This window comes from Limulus polyphemus, unplaced genomic scaffold (assembly GCF_000517525.1).
Source record: "Limulus polyphemus unplaced genomic scaffold, Limulus_polyphemus-2.1.2 Scaffold368, whole genome shotgun sequence".
Lineage (NCBI taxonomy): Eukaryota > Metazoa > Arthropoda > Merostomata > Xiphosura > Limulidae > Limulus > Limulus polyphemus.
The window spans coordinates 501,132-520,521 of record NW_013665978.1 but is presented as its reverse complement, the minus strand read 5'-3'; the positions used below and the strand labels follow the sequence as shown (position 1 = coordinate 520,521).

The following is a 19,390-nucleotide window of genomic DNA, read 5'->3' as shown; positions in this document are numbered from 1 at the left end:
TTCCTCGTCATCGAATGTGTAGCTGTATGCTTAACAAAAGAAAAAAAACAAAATGGAAATATTCTCATTAATTGATTATTTTTGTGTGTGTGTTGTGACATTAATTGATTAAGCTGAAAAAACTTAAACTAATTAAAGTAATAATGAAAAATCATAATGCCAGTATTTTGATTGCTGTTTAATTGGAATAATTGAAAGCAATAATAATAAGAAACACTAATTTCCACTAGTTATTTTTCTGACATTAATCAATTTGATCATAATTTCACTTACTGGACAGTTGAAATCATTGAAACCAGTAATAATTGGAAACACAAGTTGGTTATTTTCATGATATTAATCAATTATTTTATGTAACAGTAATTGATATAATCAGTGCTCATAGAAAATCAGTTATATCAGTTGAGTTAATTGCACAGTAATTATTCTATATATATATCTTCTGAAGTAATATTTTACAAATGTTTCATTCAGTTACATGAATCTACAGATCGTCATAAACGTTGATCACCTAGAGATCAAGTGACATTTTTATCTAATGATACAAATTAATTAGTTCATTTATTGTATAGTTTTCAATTTTACTACTATTGTTTGTTGTTTTTATCATTACCCTTATGATAGTTTCTACAAATAGTAAGATATTCAACAACTTTGCATTTGAGCTATTATTCGAGTGGCATAATATCAACTTGATTGTAGAGATGATATTCAGCCAAATGACAATGCTGACTAGTCCTGTTTATGTTTGGTTGCATTCTGTTATCTATACTTGCATAAATGTTCAGTCATCTTTTATAACATATTAATGATTAGAAATTATAAATACATCTGTACCCATTTGTGATTCCTTCTTTTCTGCTATATTTACAGGTACAAAACAATTTTAGAATTGTTCACTTAATGTTAGAAATATCATATTCACAAGTTGCATACTTTTATGACATTTTTGTAACTTTTACCCACTACGAGTAGCACCAAAACAAAGTTTTGTGTGCTTTAGAAAACAAGTAATTTTTATTAAAATTCCATGGGTATTTATATTCTGTATGCTACTGCATGTGACGGGGAAAAAATACACACTGAGGTTTACCGTGTTTTACTCGACCAACTTACAATAAAAGGTTTGCATTTGGACTTTAAAAATTTGTTATATTGCAGTTTATTAAAGTATTCCAACTTATAGAGTCTGTCAGTTTTCTTTATGTGCAAAAGTGATCCACTAGTTCATTATTGGATATAAAAAGGGAAGATGATAGAAAGCTGTTAAGCCTATCAAGGTCAGCTTTCCAACAACCAACAGTCCATTGGACTGGCCCTGTATTTTAGAAGGAATGTTGACTATAATTCTGAATTTATTATGTGTATCTACATGGAATATGGCAGGATTTGAGTTAAATGTTCATGTCTGTTATACAGAAAAAATCAAATGCATTACAAAAGTATTTACACTCGAGATATGTCTGTGAATTGATTATGACAGTCTGATTCAAACTCTGATAAGTCAGAGCACAAGGTAATGTTTGTGTGAAGGCAAACAATATTTTTGTCAATTGTACAGTTTGCATATTGCATTTTTATAACCTCTAGGACCTCTGAAGTGCATATTTAAATTTTTTTTCAGGATCTCTTTATATTATAATGTATCTGGTATTTACTCTCTTTTTGCCATGAACTGTTGTTAAATCAGCAATGGTAGGGTAAGATTAATATTAGATAACTCTGACATCATACATAATACCATGTTGAATGCCACTCTGTTGAAGGTTGTAGTGTACTCATGATGAACCCCACTTGTGGGAATAGGGTTAAAGCATCAAACTCAAATGAAATGTAACCCTTCACTTGCATACCAATCTGAAAAAATACATACGAGTTTAAACGAAGTAAGCAAACCTTTGTAATATATATGAACCAAGAAACTACTAAACTATAATCAAGTATGCTTCTAGGTCCACTAAACCTAATATTGAAATAAACACATGCAAAATTTTAAAAGTAATAGACTATTTTTTCTTATTATGTGTAATATGATAAAATCAGTATACTAGTATTTCAAGCTGTTTTGTTCTCGGATAAGAGAAAAATTAAACATAGACTCTGGAATGCTTGCAAAGTCGAGGGTCAGAGAAAAGGAGCCTCATGGAGGGTGGCAGATTGTAGGCAAATGCCCTCCAACAATCCATCTCTACCCCACAAATCCCAACCAAGATACTAGGGAAAGTGAAGAAGCTGCCAACCAAACCAAAGTACATGCTACCAATGGTCCCAACGCATCATAAAATTGATGTGGTGATCGACGAGAGTCTTCCGACAAATGTTGGAAAGATAATAAATATCTTAGCACCGTATATATAGGGTGAGACAAATCCTAAAAAATTGTTATTTATTCAGGTTGACTACAGACTCTGTTCTAGAACCCCACATTTCCAGGAACAGGGTTATTATTTGAGAGTCTGAATACATGTCTACCTGGTAATGATAGGCTAAATTATATAGTTCTAACAAACATAGCATAGCTGTCCCTTCACGTAACTGAGAAGTAAACCTCCCTGCGTGAACCACAATATTGGTGGATGGAGGGAGAAATAAGTATTCACCCTCAGACCTTTCGGCCATCAAGGAAAGGGCAGGCTTAAAAGCAACCGTCATAGTACAGATAAAACTGTTAGTGAACGCTCTGTCGAGAAAAAGGGAAAATATTATCCAAATGAGGTGCTTATATACAGTACCAAGATAGAAGGTGCATTGATGTAGGTTGAGATTATCACGTGATAGATAATGCCAAGGGCAATTAAGTGGGGAATAAAAGACTGGAGCAAGCAAGAAAAATGCAGACCAATACTTTTAGATGGGCAAAGGAAGGAAGCCCTAGCAGTTAAGTAATAGCTGTAGTGAGAGAGGAAGTAAGTATTATTGGAAATACATTTTCGATTTAAGAAGAATGCTAACTTTTGATAAAGTACTTGCATAAATGTAACTTGAGAAAGTCTTCAAGTAGATGTATAGCTGAAGGAAAAGGAATTTTAAAAATCCATTGTTAAAAGTGTAAACAAGAATAATTGAAAAAATATACTACTAAGTAAAAAACATCTAACTAAATTTCAAAGACTGAACTTGCACTGATCAGAGTTTTCAGCTAGGAGATTATGTAAAAACAAAGTCATCAATGTAACGTGTTTGTTGAACTCTAAAGGTGTCTGTTTTCAATCAAACTATCTTGTTTTGTTAAACATTGTATTTAAGTACTATTTACATATTATACGGTACTATAGCAGAAAAATTCTAGTTGTTCAACTCCGTAAAGAACCATTTTCACTTTAAAACTAAAAGGTCACTAAATACAATTTTTAGCTGTGTAAAAAAAACTGCATGAAAAAAATATTTTGAATCCTCATTATAGGACAATCTTGATGTAGTTTTATTGAAATTGTTCATTTTACACCTTTTACACATTGTTCATTTTTCACATATAACTATTTTTTATTGTTTGCAAGAAACAAAATGTATTTAATAAATAATAAATAATTTAATAAGTCATTAAAAAACTTTCAGGCAAAAACCATATTCTGAAAATAAAAAATAACCACCAGTAATGAACTTGGAAACAGCCTGGTGATTCTGCTTTTGAAACTTCTTGGCATTATCACATAAACAAATGTTGATTTTGTATTGATAGCTATGTCCCTCTTTTTTTAAATTGTAGGTTGGTGTTCGAGGGAACACAATTGTTGTTTTAGCAGTTGAAAAAAAATCTGTTGCAAAACTCCAAGAGGAACGAACAGTCAGGAAAATTTGTTTGCTTGATGATCATGTTGTAATGACATTTGCTGGTAAGTCTTAGATTTAAACATATTTGTAATAAAAGAACTAGTTTGTTGCGGCCAACAGCTAAATTTCTGTACTTGTAACATGAACAAGTTAGTAAAAATTGCTTTGAACCTCTTACCACATTAAAATCTTGTTCCTCTTTCAATCAGCTTAATCAGTCTTTGTTTTTCGTATTTTAAATATTTCTGGTATTTACTTATTTTTACATGCAACTGATGTTTTTTATGCTTTCTTGATGCTATTATAGTAAATTTCAAAGTTTAGAAACATTTTGATTCATTGCTTAGAACGTGTTATTTCTTTCTGGTGCATCAATAAAGTAAGTAAGTATGAGGTAAATATTTTTTTAATTATGTTGGTAATTTTAGGGACTCTTAGTAAAATGATGTTCTTTTCATTAAGCAAAAAAAAATGTAAATAGTATTTCATAACCGCTTCTTTCTATTAGTGCCATGAAGAGCAAAGAGACTGTTATTTCTCCCCTTTTACTTGAACCTCTCCACCAGTATAGGTTTGGTGGGGAACCTTCCAATCTTCATAAAAACAGAAATTATAAAATAAAAATGTTCTTTGTTGAAATCGAGTTTTTGAGAAGTTATGTATATTAAAATGACACATGGATTTAAATTAATTCCTTACATGCCATTATCTTGCTGAAAGCAATACTTGTCACTAAATTTTAGTGACTTGAACTCTTTTTCTTTTTTTTTTTCAGGTGCCTAAAAAAATAATCAAGAAAGTGTCATTAAGATAGATTAATCTGTACTTCCAGAAGGTGTACTTTGTTTATAAACATGGTATATAATCATCTACTTTAAATGGTATTTTCAGTTTGGAAATTTCTTTGAATAAAATATGTTGTTGAAATAAAAAAATCAACATAATACAAATAAGATTGTTTTTAAGAATTACAGTAAACAATTATATAATTGGCTCTGATTAACAGTTGAGATTAAATCAATCTGTTGCTTTTTTTTAAACAAAAGCTGATTATTCTCAAAGAAGTATCGAACAGGTATTGTTAATAATCTAGTAGATATTTAGTTGGTAATAACATTTTTTAATAAATGCTATTTAAAGAGTAAACTGGCATGGCTATACCCATTTTGAAAAAAAGTCCATAATTTTTTAATCTACTGTACCCAGAATAAGTTTATATTCTTATAGAAATTTCTGTGCTTTTTTCCATGCATTGAAAGGAAATAAATAAAATATGGTCTCTGAAGAGAACTTTACCATCACAACCTCAGCCAACATATACGAACCTTTTTCTGTTTTCATCGGTTTACATACTATAAAATTTAATGACTTAGATGTCCATACCTAATTAGTATTACTATGGCATTAGGGTATCGTAATGATAAGGTGCTATGCTATTTTTAGAAAGTTTAAGTACAAGCTGAAAAATGTATACATTTGTAAGGAATTAAATTTTTTTAAAGTTAGTTAATTTTTTATTAAACACAAACATATGTACACTATCAGTTACATACTTTGTCACTTCAACAAGCAATTTAGTGTATTTATTTTGTTATATGTCTCAGTCATTTACTATTGTGATAAGAAAAAGTGAAACATGTAGGAATACCAATCAACCTGATTTTTTTCGTGATTTCTTATTCATTTCAGCTTAATTTGAATTGTATTTTTTGAATTTCCATACTATCTTAGAATACAATCAAGTTCAAAAGCAAATCTTGATAATTTTATGTTACGTAAGCAATACATGTTTGTAAATAAAAAGATATTGCAGTTAACTTGTCTTGACATTTTAATAATGATCAGAAGAGTTATGAATGGTGAATATTGTTTTACTATACATCATCTCATAGTTTTTTTACAGTGACTAGGCTTACAGTATTCCAGTCATGACTAAGACTTACAAAAGATTATTTTTTTCAGTTTTTATTTCTTATATGTGGTATGAAGTTTAATTTCTAATCTTTTTTTTTTCCAGAGATATTCATAATTAGCTCTTACATCACAAAAATTTGCCATATTGGATCATTTTTATATAAATAAAACTTGTTTTAGAAGCATTTAGTTTGGTTTCCTCATTTAGATATACTCACAGAAATGAAATTGAAACCTGGAAAACCCTCATCACTTCTAAAGCCATTGCTTAAAGAAATTCTAAATGACATTGACACTAAAAAAAATCTTTTGTAAAAACTAAGCCTTTTGTAAAAAGAATTAGATGAGAGTACAAAAATATAACTGGACAAGAAACATATTTTGGAATCTTAAAATCTCAAGATAAAGAGTGTTGAACCACCTGTTAGAGAAACTAAGATAAGTCCATAAGAGACAGAAGACATTAAAACTAGAGAAACAGTTGTGTCTTGTGGAAAAGTAATCAAATATAGATAAACAAAATAAATGAGTTATTTGACCAAAGAAATGTGAGGGCTACCATAGCGTGTGGTCTACACAGATACTATCATCATCATCACCAATTTAACTTTCGTTTATTTACAGTTGGCACCATTTATTATAAATAATGCTTTTAAACTAAAAGTACAAAATACCATTACTTAAAGGTTTTTGGGCATATATAATCAGAATGAATTAAATTCCAACAATCAAAACTAGCACAATTATAACCTAAATTTAAGGTAATATTCTGTTATAACACAAAATTTATTAAGTTATTACTATTTGCTGAAGAAAAATGTGGATAGATATAAATTATTTAGCAAGAAATTAGGTTTTAGAGAATCATTAAAATGGTGGTGATGATAGTATCTGTGTAGATCGCACGCTATAGTAGCACAGAAATGTGCCTATTGAAAACTTATTGGTAAGTTATGGCCTTTGGTAAAGATATGGATGTGTTAAGTCACCCTTTTAGGGACATTGATGTGTTCAATGTATTTTGTAAAGATTTGTCAATGTGACAAAAGACATACTGACATAAGTAGTCATTTTTGCAAGGATGCATTAATCTGTATTAAACACTGGCACTTTTGTTGAGTATATTTATTATGTTGGCTTAATCGAAACTACATGTTATCTGACAAAACTTTGATTTGTAGGTTTAACTGCAGATGCAAGGATATTAATAGACAGGGCAAGAGTGGAATGTCAAAGTCACAAGCTGACAGTGGAAGATCCAGTAACATTAGAATATATTACACGTCACATAGCTCAGTTGAAACAGGTATGTTCGAGTTTTGGTTTACTCTTATAACTCCAGGAATGATATAAACACTACATACTGTAGAAGTAGGGGGAATTAGTTGGCAATATCTTTACTGTAGTGCTTCATTTTCTTCTCTGTTCATTTTATATTTTCTCTGGCTTTTGATTACCGTACTGTAATTTCCAATAAATTACTCCAGGGCTTAATGCCAAAACTTAGAAAAAAATTGCAGGTAACTCTTTACACTAAAGAAACAAACAAACCAATAATTAGAGCTGTTCCAATAATGTGGTTTTAACATTTTTAATTTGAGGCATTATCTGATGTACTTGGTTCTAGAAATGAAATTGATTCCTATTAAAACTTGCTACTTTTTTTTCTACAAGCATCATTGTGCTGTGTAAATATATGAAAAACAATATTTCATTGAACTTTTACGTATAGTCATTCAAATGGACAAGTGCTGGATATTGCCTGGTAGTTAGTATGCATGAACTCTGAATCCGAAGGTTCATGTTTCATTATCTGTTGCTACAAAAAACTGCTTCACACTTCAGAACCAAGGGTACACTATAAGGGTGGCAGTCAATTCCCACTATTTGATTATAGTAGCAGTGGACACTTGTATTACATTCCCCATTTGTTTCATATGTCAGATGCATTGATTAATTTCTCAGATAATTTTAATTTATGTTCTTAATTAGTTTTCTCATTTAATTTTCAAATATGAAGTACATATTAAATCCCTCTGTCATTAGAAAATGTTAAAACTACAAATGTGTGATTTTTGTGCATGAGCATAAAATTAGTTTACAATAGAGAAAGTACTTGGCATTGTGATCAACCCTACAAAATTTAATATGTACACTTTCAGAATTTTACTTTTAAATATCTTGTTTTCAATTGTCATTAAATTTGTGAAATTTAGTTTCATTGTTCATACATCATACATGTGCATTCTGATGTTCTTATCAAATTAATAAAACTTAAAAATAATCAAGAACAAGAACACTGATTCAGTTTTTTTACAAATATTGAACATCCAAGACTGTAATAATTTAATTATAAAGTTTATATTTATTTTTACAATAACATAAACGTAGGAGACTTAACAAAGTATAGTTTTGGTCGTAAATATATACATATACTAAGATAAAATCCAATTTAGCCATAAGCATAGACACTTAACTACTTTCTGTTTGAAAAACGGTTTTCTTGGCCATAACCTTGTTACTTTACACCAGAAGGTGTATTTTTCATTAATGATTCTGTTGGTTCAAAACTTAATACTCGTCATCAGTTTCTAAATTTCACATAACTTCTAGATCCTTTTTCACCATAAATCAAAATGTAACTTAGTGTTGAGGGAAGAGCTTGTAACTAGATCACAGCTACAGGATTTGATTATTCACTAGACTACATTGATTTTTTTGGAAATAAAATTACAACTTTCATATTAATAGAAAATTGGGCAATGTTTTAGTTATAACAGATGTCAATGGGATAACTAAAGATACCACACCTACAAAAGTAGTTCATAAACTGTCGGAGCATATTTCTGTTTTTAGTGTAATTTATAATTATCTGTATAAGTAAGTAAAATAAAAATTTATCTCAGTTTTGGAGTCTGTCTTGTTTTCAAAACATAATTTAGAAAAAAATTGATAAAGCCCTATGCAATCTTTGGAATGAATTTTGGTTAGCAAAAGAAAAATTTAGTTGACTAAATGTTAAAATTCAGCATTACCTCATTGACATAAGATACAAGAAGAGAAGACAAAGTTTGGTCTAAGATTATAATTGTTATTTGGACAATTTTTTAAAGTTTGTTAATGATGTTGTGTGTTTTACTTTACAAATTAATCTATTGGTTGTATTAGTGGTGTGATTAGTTTATCTACATGTTGTTCCACAAGCGCTGCAGAGTGATGAAGTTAAAAAAGTATAGTTTTGCCGAATGACTGAGACGAGGATTTAGTATTACTAATGGTATAATTATGGGGACTATTATTCTCGTCTTTATTATATGTATTATTATTTTCACAACGTTTTGACCAGCGAATGACTGAGACGAGGATTTAGTATTACTAATGGTATAATTATGGGGACTATTATTCTCGTCTTTATTATATGTATTATTATTTTCACAACGTTTTGACCAGCGAATTCTCCGGCTGTTATCGGGTGTTATATCAGACATTTTTGTATGCATCATGACCAGAAAACTTTTTTTTATGTGGAATTACCAGGATTCGAACCCTCGAACAGGTGGATAGCCAAGTGGTTAAGAGTGCCTATATTCAGGATCATAGGTTTGGGGGTTCAATTCCTGGTCATTCCACAAAAAAAGCTTTCTGGTTGTGATGCATACAAAAATTTCTGATATAACACCTGACAACAGTCGGAGAAGTGACTGGTCGAAACGTTGTGAAAATAATAATACACATAATAAAGAGGAGAATAATTGTCCAAATAATTATACCATTAGTAATTAAAAAAGTATTACATTTATACAAGTTTGAAAGATCTGACTTACTTTGAGGGATCCATGTTTTATTTCTAGCGTTACACACAAAGTAATGGTAGACGACCCTTTGGAATATCTGCACTGATTGCTGGTTTTGATTATGACAACACACCTCATCTTTTTCAGTCTGATCCCTCGGGTGTTTACCATGAGTGGAAGGTAAGTTTAAAAAATTAACTCATGGGTGTTTACTATGAACACATGGTAAATTTTAAAAAAGTAACCTAAAGTTATTCATTATGAATAGGAGGTAAATTTTAGAAAATTTACCTATATGGGTTTATTATGAATGCATGGTAGGTGTCAATGGAAGATAAATTGCTAAATATGAACCTTCAAATTTAACCATAAATGGAAGGAACATTTTTTAAAAATTAATCTTATTGTCCAACCATGAATTGAAGATAAAGTTTCCAAAACATATTTTTTTCTGGTGCTTTTGTGACTGAATGATAAATTCCAAGTATACATTAAATGCTATGAAGAATGTAGAATGAGATACTGAACTGGAATGTTGAGTGTATAGAGTGGTAGAAAGATTACATTGTAGCAAGTTTTTGAATCTTATCATGAACCAGGATAGTTGTTCATAGAATAGGAATCACAAGGAATTGCACAAAACCCTATTAGAATGTTTGGGCAAAAAGCACCTTAAACAGTAAAGGTTCAGTTCAAACGACACTTTAAAACTATTGTTGACTGCTTAAACTGTACATATATAAAAATGCACAAAAAAGAAAACATGTTAGACTTACAAGGAAAATAAAATCTGCTCAAATTGGCCCATTTGTAATTATTATTATTCTCTTGCCAGCCTACAACAAAAATGGCTTGGTTTATTGCACCCAAACATTTTGTAGAATACCAAATAAGGTACTGTGAAAGTCATGGGGGGTATTGAAAAGTTGATTTCTTCTATATTTTACTTAAGCTAAAAAACATCATAATTCTAGTGTAATTGATGTTATCATTACCTCTTGGAGTTAGCTTTCTTTCAAATATCTGGTTGTCAGATATAAAATACTGTTTAGTGTACATAGTAATATTAATTAATTTATTTTGTGTTTGTAATACTCTGATGTCGAGGCTATCGAACATTGTGTTGCAATCCATTGATGTCAAGGCTATGGAGATTTCTAGAAGGCCTAAGTGATAGACATATAAGTAGCTGGGACCAGACGAGTGGAAAAAGAGAGAGAGAGTAAAACGTAAAGTCACAGGAATGAGAAGTGCAGTGAGAGAAAAGTTAGAAAAGGCAAAGTTACCCATCGTAGAAATGAAAGGCCTAACGGTTGATATGTTAGAGTGAGATTAATAGTTTGGAAGAGATAAGAAGAAGAATTTGTCTTGTCAAAGGGTATTCTAAGCTAGATGTGTGGACTTTGACAAAAAGCAGACAATTATTTGGAGCATGAAAAAGCAGATGATAATTGGAAGTACAGGATGCAACTGAGGTAACTTGTGTGACAGCGTAAGTTAACTATATATGGATAATTTTGCAATAAAAATAGTTCAGCTTGTCAACTGAATTCTAAATCAATTGAATAGGCCTAAGTGGACTTTTGACGAGAAAAAGAGAACTGTATAGTGTTTGAGATACAACTATGATCTCCATAGTGTAAATAATTTATTATATACATTCAACTTGTTTCCAGTATATATATATATATTATTTTAAAAACAAGTGGAGTGCGTGCTGTTCATTTATTGGCAACAAGTCACAGACACCTACTATAGAAGAATCCTTAGCCCAACACACCCATATACTTACATTACTATATATACTACTAAAAAGTAGTTCCTTACATTTTGTGAACCACAGTCAGGATTATACAGTGGTAAATGGCGGTAGAAAAAACAAGACAACAGATTTTGATAAATGGGTAGGAAGAGGAGAGCATCTTGGATTAAAAGATAGTGAACTATGAGAGTTTGTTAAACAACAACAAGAACTAAAGAGAGAGGAGTGACAACAGAAGAGAGGAAGAAAGACTGAAAGGAGAAATTGAGAGAAAAGAAAGACTGGAAATAGAGAGAGAGAGAGAGAGAATAAGAGCACAAATTGAGAAAGAAGAAAAAGAAAGAGAGGAGAGATTAAAATAGAGATACAGCTCAAATTGAGATTGCAAAGCTCACCCAATCGAAGGAAGAAGGACCCAAGAATGACAATGGAGTCAGGGCCAGCTGACCCAAGGTGCAGCAGTGAGAACAAATCTAGTATCTTATGATCAGATAACAGGCAATGTACGCCTGTGGGTGCTAATTGATGGGTCAGTAAGAAAGTTTCTCATAGCAAAAATATAGGTGAATACTCTATATTATGTAGGAGACCTTGAAGCCATGTGTATGAAGGCAACAATATACGACTTGGTGATTGGAAACATACCAGGTAGTAGAAATTTGGAGGAACTAGACAAAAAAGAAAATTGATGAAGCATCTGCAGTCACCACCAGAGCTCAAGAAAAGAAAAGCAAACAAGAAATCAAGCCCCTACAAGTGTCAAAAGGTGACATCTCCAATGTAGGTTTGCAGGAACTGAAGGAAGCACAGAAGAAATACCCTTCACTGCAGAAACTTTGGGACAGTGCCTGGGAGAAAGTCAAGCAGAAGACAAAAGGGAAAGATACTTATAAAATAGAGAACCAAAAGGGAGTGCTATACCATATCTATCAAGGCAGTTATACTGGGAAAATTAAACAGAATACCAGACTCAAGTGAGGAAGTTGGCTCATGAATCAATTGTGGAAGGACACTTAGGAACAAAGAAAATGCCAGACAGAATCACCAGTAACTTTTATTGGCCGGGAGTCATCGGAGATATAAATTCTGCAGGTCATGTTACACCTGCCAAAGGATGATACCTAGAGGAAAGGTAGTCAAGGTGCCATCAGGGGAGATGACTCTCATAAAAGAGCGATTCAACAGAGTAGCTCTGTACTTGCTTGGACCACTAGCATCTGTTTCTGACAAGGGCAACCGGTATGTGCTGACAGTAGTCGACTATGTGACATGTTATCCAGAAGCCATAGTACTGGTGAAGATAGAGACAGAGGTATTTTACAGAGTAGGTTTTCCAAGAGAAATCCTGAGTAACAGAGGGACCCAGTTTACTTCAGAACTGATGCAGGAATTGTGCAGACTCAGCAGCTTTTTACCACCCGATACAATCCTAGATGTAACGGACTTTGTGAGAGAGTCAGTGGTGTTTTAAAGAGCATACTAAAGAAGATGTGTCAAGAGAGACCATGTGACTGGGACAGGTACTAACAAGCAGTATTATTTGCTTATCGAGAAATCCCACAAGCAAGTATGGGATTCCCCCCCCCCTCGAATGACTATATGAAAGAACAGTACAAGATCCGATGCAAATATTAAAAGAGCTATGGACAGGAGAAGAGGAGTCACAGGTAACAAACACATACCAGTATGTGTTAGACCTCAGAAACTGACTGGAGGAGACCTATCAATTCGCTCGACAGAGCTTGTATGCTGCTCAAGGCACTCAGAAGCATTTCTATGAAAAGAAGGCCAAGGATCGCCGTTTCATGGTCAGATAGAAGGTCATAATTCTGCTGCCCACAGACCACAATAAACTTGTAGTGAAAAGGACCTTTTGAAGTACAGGAAGTACTCAACTGAATGGACTACAAGGTAAGTATGAATGGTAAAACCAAGATCTACCATGCCAATCTGTTGAAGAAGTATTTTGGGAAAGAAGAAGACCTAATGGGTGCAGCTATTGAAACAAAGATGGATGTTGCAGGTGTGGCCATCATAGATGCAGAACCGGAAGATAGTGACTTTGTTTTAGAAAATGAGGACCTAATGGATCTAAGAACACTAGGTGGAGATGAGACATACAAGGACATCAACATAAGTGAAGAACTGACTGGTAAGAAGAAGAAAGAGGAACAAATTCTACTATGTCAATATACAGATATATTAGGAAATACAGACCCCAGACAACACGAGATCAAGATGAAGAAAAGGGGTCCTGACAAGGTGAACATGTATTGGAGGCCCTGTGTGAGGAGAGACTGATAAAAGAACTGCAAATGTTAGTGTAGACTATATGAGAAGACTTAGTAGTATATGAACTGAAAACAGTCTTTGTATATAGTGAAAAAAAAAATTGTAAATATTTCTCTTAAACAGGGGCTTATTGTCAGATATGAAAGACTGTTTAGTGTACATAGTATTGTTAATTTATTTATTTTGTGTCTATAATTCATTGATATTGGGGCTATTGAATGTTGTGATTGCAATCCATTGATGTCAAGACTATGGATATTTCTAGAAGGCCTAAGTGATAGACATATTATAAATATCTGCAACCAGACGAGCAGAAACAAAGAAAGAGTAAAAAGTAAAGTCATGGGAAAGAGAAGTTCAGTGAGAGAAAAGTTAGAAAATGCAAAGTTAACCAATGTAGGATTGAAAGGCCTAACGGTTGATATGTTAGAGTGAGAATAGGTTTGAAAGAGATAAGGAGACTAATTTGTCTTGACAAAGCCAGTTGAACTATGATCTCCATAGTGTAAAGAATTTTTTATATATGTTCAGGTTGTTTCTAATATATATATATATATAATTTTAAGAAGTGGAGTGTGTTCTGTTTGTTTATTGTCAAATTTATTGCCAACAAGTCACAGACACCTACTGTAGAAGAATCCTTAGCCCAACACACCCATATGCTTATATTACTATATTTAATACTAAAAAGTAAGTTTCTGATACTGTTGTTCATTTAAAAAGCTTAAGTACAGGATGAAACAGGAATTATCAGCCAATAACAGATGAACATTAGATGACTGTAACATGTAGATAGATACTCGATGCTTTGTATTCTACACAATCGGTGTCTTTAAGGAGCCAACCCCTATATTATGTATGAAGTGAAAGGAATAAAATAGTAACTAGTTGATATGGTTCATGATGATTTACTGTAGCTATTGACTATTTGATCGCATTAGTTTGAGACGTAAAATGTTAAGCTGCAGCTGGAGATTGTTTTTAGAATATAGTGAGCATTTGAAGTTTCCGTGTAACTAAGTTCTCTATATTTAATGCATAGTAATGAGCAAATATATGCCTAGAATAAGAAACAACCCCCACTAATCATGCATAAAATTTTACCAGTTGAAAAGCAGCCTTTTCAAATAAAAAATATATACATCTAAAATTTCGCTTTAAAAGTTTTAAGGTAATTATTCAACAAATGTGTGTAATGAAATTTAATATTATGTGTATTGATTTTGCTATGTTTATGATCATTACAATGTATAAAGTTAGCTATTATATCAAGTAATCAAATTCCTATTTTGACTCCACCAAATATTGTTATAGGTAACAGCATAGAGACAAAATAAGGGTTTGTAGTTGAAGTAAATAATGTCTGCAGTATTACCAGCCTTATTTGCTTACTTTTTTTACGATTCCTATTAGCAGAATTTAAAATTCACTAGTTTTTTTTAATCTTTTTTATATACCATTAATGAAAGAAAGCTCACTTTCAGGTATCAGGATCGTATATTATTTGCAGAAAATGGAAAACTAGCTAATTGTAACTCCTGTACAATGTAGTTTCTCAATGATCTGTAGGTTTAGATAGCAGCACATGCTCCATCTGGTGTGTAACATAAGTTCCATTGAATGCGTATCATAATGTGAATATACATGGAGTTTGAAAAAGATCAAAGTATTAAAACTATTTAATTTCATAGAAAGCTAAGATTTCACCTTTTTGGGACGTCACACACACTAGCTTTATGAACTGAAATATGTTTAGTCTTCAAAAAAAGTCACACATGCAGAAAGTATGTATTTGTTCTCTTGTTTTTATTTAAAAGAATTGTAAATAAATTTTGTGGTGAGTTCCTGGCCAAAAGACAGATTATATTATTAATTTTGTTATATTTCATGTTTCCTTCATCAAGAGAAATATAATTTTTGGTTGACTCTACTAAAGTATGAAAATTGAAACATATTTTGTGGGTTTCAGGCTAATGCAACTGGTCGAAATGCTAAAACTGTTAGGGAGTACTTAGAGAAGAACTACAATGAGGAAGTAGCAAAGTCTGATGAAGCAACAATAAAGCTTGCTATAAAATCATTGTTAGAAGTAGTGCAAGGAAAGAATGTTGAGGTGGCTATCATGAGAAGGGGGCAATCCCTAAAGGTGAGTCAGGCTATGAAATGGAAAATCTGTTTCTTTTCATTATTGTATAGAAGTTGAATTGCTTATTAAAATTGTATTTACTCTTTAAAGTTAAATTTGTTTCTTGAAAAACAAAAAATGCATTTGAAAAAGTGTTGTGTTAGTTCTGCTGCTCCTCCTGTTCCATTGTGTGAAGCACATTCTGCAATTCTAGTAATAGCCACTTGAAAGATTGCTGGCTTCTTGGATAGAGTAGTTTCAGATTTTACAGTGCTCGTGCCAGCATTTAGACAATGCACATTTGTGTGTGTTTCAAATAGTGGTGTCTGTCCGGGCATTCATCTGTCTCCTGTTTGAAAAGCTGCACAAATCTCAGCATTCACTTTTGAAATGACGGGAGAACAGGCATGAATAATGTTGATGCCAAATTTTATTTTGCAAGCAGGATATCCTACACTAAATTGTTAGGAATTAATCACACTATCACTGACATTTAAAAAGTGTGACGTAACTTAAAGAATAAAAATGTAGATTTACCGTATGTTATTGTTGAGCACCTCTTAGCATGGCTGAAATGCTCAACAATTACTTTTACAGTGGGTGACATAAGTAGCTCAGAGTTTGGGCTCTGAGTGAAACCAAGAGGGCAACACAATTAACCTTTTTAAAGTCCGTGAAATGATTTAAATTTATATATTATCTCAAACTTTTCCAGTCACTAGGAATGGGTACTTTTGCTAGATTAACTTATGAAACTTTTCTTGTCACTGGGGAAGGGTACTTTTGCTTGTATATAACATACTGGATGTTTCACTAAATACAATTGTAGTGACTGAGAATATGTGCAAAAATGCTTTTAATTAACCTGTAGAATTTTACAACTGTCAGCAAATCACATGCTGAAGCAAAAACCAGTCTGTTATGCTTATCTTTACTATTACTAAAGCAATGCATGGTTTAATTATCATCACTCACAGAATGTTCGACATATTACTTAGCATTGGAAGGAATGTTTCCTTGTTCAAAAATACTGAGGACAACTGAAATAATTGTCTTTCATCAATATTGTTAATTACAATGTTTGATATACTAGCAGATAGTCTAAGAAAAATATACATATCTGACCTTGTAACTAGTTAGAGGATTTGTATAAATATGTAATTACTAGTTTTCAGGCCTGATTGTTTGATTATATTAGCACTGCAACAAATTAAATGCAACCTGTAATCTTCTACTGTCATGTATCTTTAGTTTTACTTGAATCATTGTACCCTGATGGTAGAAAATTTGGTTATACCTGATATTTGCTTGGACCTTCTGAGAATTTTGAAAAGTCTGATAACTTTGTTTTTGATATAGCTAGAGTCAATAAATAGACCCACTTGTAGGTTATAGAGTAGAAGACACATCATCACTGGGAAGCTTTTGGAGAAAAAAGGGCAAAAAATGAATTTGAGGCTAAATTTGTCTGTCTTATAGCAAAATAAGGCATACATTCACACGCACTTCCTTGACCTTTGTTTTACAAGTTAAAAGACAAGAATGTTTACTTTAGTTTTTACTAAAAAATAACATAAAAACTTAGGTTATTGAAAGTATGAAGCTATTTTACTTTTTAAAATTATTACAATGCCAACTTAAATAATTTTATTGAGTACCATTTTGTAATAAGTAACTCCTAAAAATTATTCATTTATTTTTACTGTTTTTAAACTATTAAATGAAAAATTACTACATTTCCCCACTTGACTTTTTTTTTAAATTATAAATCAGCTACATTAAGAAATCTTCTCATGTTCAAATTTTGTAACAGAGGGTCAAATTATCCACAGCCATGATACAATGCCTGTTTTTAACCAGAAAAATAGTAACATAATTTCTATAGGATAAAGAGAATTTGCTTAACTCGAGTAAAAGCTAATTTATTTTCTTATAATCTGCACCTTTTTTAAAGTTTCCGTGGTATATCTTATTACCTCTGCCAGATGGAGAGGTATTGTTTCGCTCCTGAGTGTGTGTGTGTGTGTATGTTTGAACAGTAAAATTGGAGAAGTTTTCATCTGATTTTGATTAAATTTGATGCAAACAATTGATTAACTTTTCCTAAATGTAGCTCAATGATCAAGATTATACTGAAGGTCAACCACTTTCATTATAATGGTAATAAATTGAAATAGAAAGATGATCTTGGCACCCAGACCTACATTTTTGAGGATGGGATTTGTTTGGTGTAAATTTTAGGATGGTTATTATAAAAAGTTAAAAATATTGCAGTACAGGGCAGAGATGGGTGGTTAATTGAATTGTATGGTGTTCTTGAAACCTTGGCAAACAAAAAGAAAAAGTTGGCATCTTGCACTGCTAGCCAGTTGCCTTTCCTTTAATCAAACGTTAAAAATCAGTGACAGTGGCAGATAGAATTAGTAGCTTTACAATAACAAAGACAGGGTGGTAGTAATATTTTGATTACTTGGATAATTGATATAATCAAAAATAGTAATAATTAGAAACCCTGATTTTGATTAGTTGATTATTTTCATAACAATCGTTTTCATCATAATTCCAATTAACTGATTAATTTACATAATACTAATCAATGTAATTGATTATATTGATCAAATCGCCCAGCTTTAGTGCAGGTTGAATTTTCTGAATGTTTTTCTTAGTTAGTAATCTCAAATTACACAATTTAAAAACACCATAAATTTTGCTTATGAGAAAATAACCATTTCTTTTTGTCTGCAATTCAGATGCTCGACTCTGAAGACATAGAAAAGTACACTGCAGAAATAGAAAAGGAAAAGGAGGAAGAGGCTGAGAAGAAGAAACAAAAGAAATGATCAGAACATTCAGTTGTTTCTTTCTAAAACTTAGTAGTTAATTTACCACTATGACAGATATTTGAAATAAAATGAGATTTTTGCGACTGGCAAAAAAAACTGATAATGCTGTCTTGTTCCAATTATAGTTGATTCTTTTCCATTATTAATTTTATTTCGTGGCATAGCACACACTAATAAATCATTTTATTTAATTGTTTAATAATAATAGATATGAAGCAAGTGGGATGTGTTTTAACAAATTTGTGATGTGTATTGCTAATAATATATATATATATACACACACATATATATAAAAACACATTCTTTATTTCCAGAATTTATTTTGAAGTTTTTTGGTTCCTTTTTCCTGTATGAGTTAGATATTTTAACTGTAATCTCCATCTTCAACTAGCTGTGATTTGTAAAGAGGAGAAATCATTCACTTTACAAAAGTTCAATTTCAAGTCTAAAAGCTTAGCCATGCTTGTAACATTTAAATTGTCGTTGCTCACTTCTACAAGCAGACTCATAATAACTAATGGGAGGCATTCAGTATCACTTTTACTTAATCTGAACCCCTCTTCCTAAAAGATGTTTGTCAATTCTATCTCCAAATAGGCCATGACTTCTCTTTCTCCACCCCTATATGTTGAAGCTATTACATTTGTTTCAAATACATCATGAAATTAGTTTAGGCAAGAGGAAAGTATACTGTTTAATTGGCTACCATCATTCATCACATCCCAACTTGAAAGTGGTGATTGATATGGTTGCCATTGCTACAAGGTGTATTGTGCCATAGACAGAGCAATGAACAAACTGTGTGCCATCTGTGAAATCAACTTAAAGATTTATTTTTAAAAAGTTTATACTGTATGTTTATTTTCAATTGCTATATCCACCTCCATGT

General features: G+C 31.8%; 1 protein-coding gene across 1 annotated transcript in view; it reads left to right on the top strand.

The window, feature by feature from the left end:
* The window catches only part of LOC106457748 (proteasome subunit alpha type-7-like), a 20,503-nt gene extending 1,899 nt beyond the window's left edge, over positions 1 to 18,604 (top strand). The window contains exons 2-6 of the mRNA XM_013917193.2: positions 3,707 to 3,833; positions 6,867 to 6,991; positions 9,537 to 9,659; positions 15,503 to 15,679; positions 18,409 to 18,604. Coding sequence (XP_013772647.1) covers positions 3,707 to 3,833; positions 6,867 to 6,991; positions 9,537 to 9,659; positions 15,503 to 15,679; positions 18,409 to 18,498 — 642 coding nt within the window. The 3' untranslated portion in view covers positions 18,499 to 18,604. The remainder of the gene's footprint in view (positions 1 to 3,706; positions 3,834 to 6,866; positions 6,992 to 9,536; positions 9,660 to 15,502; positions 15,680 to 18,408) is intronic.
* Positions 18,605 to 19,390: the final 786 nt, after the last annotated feature.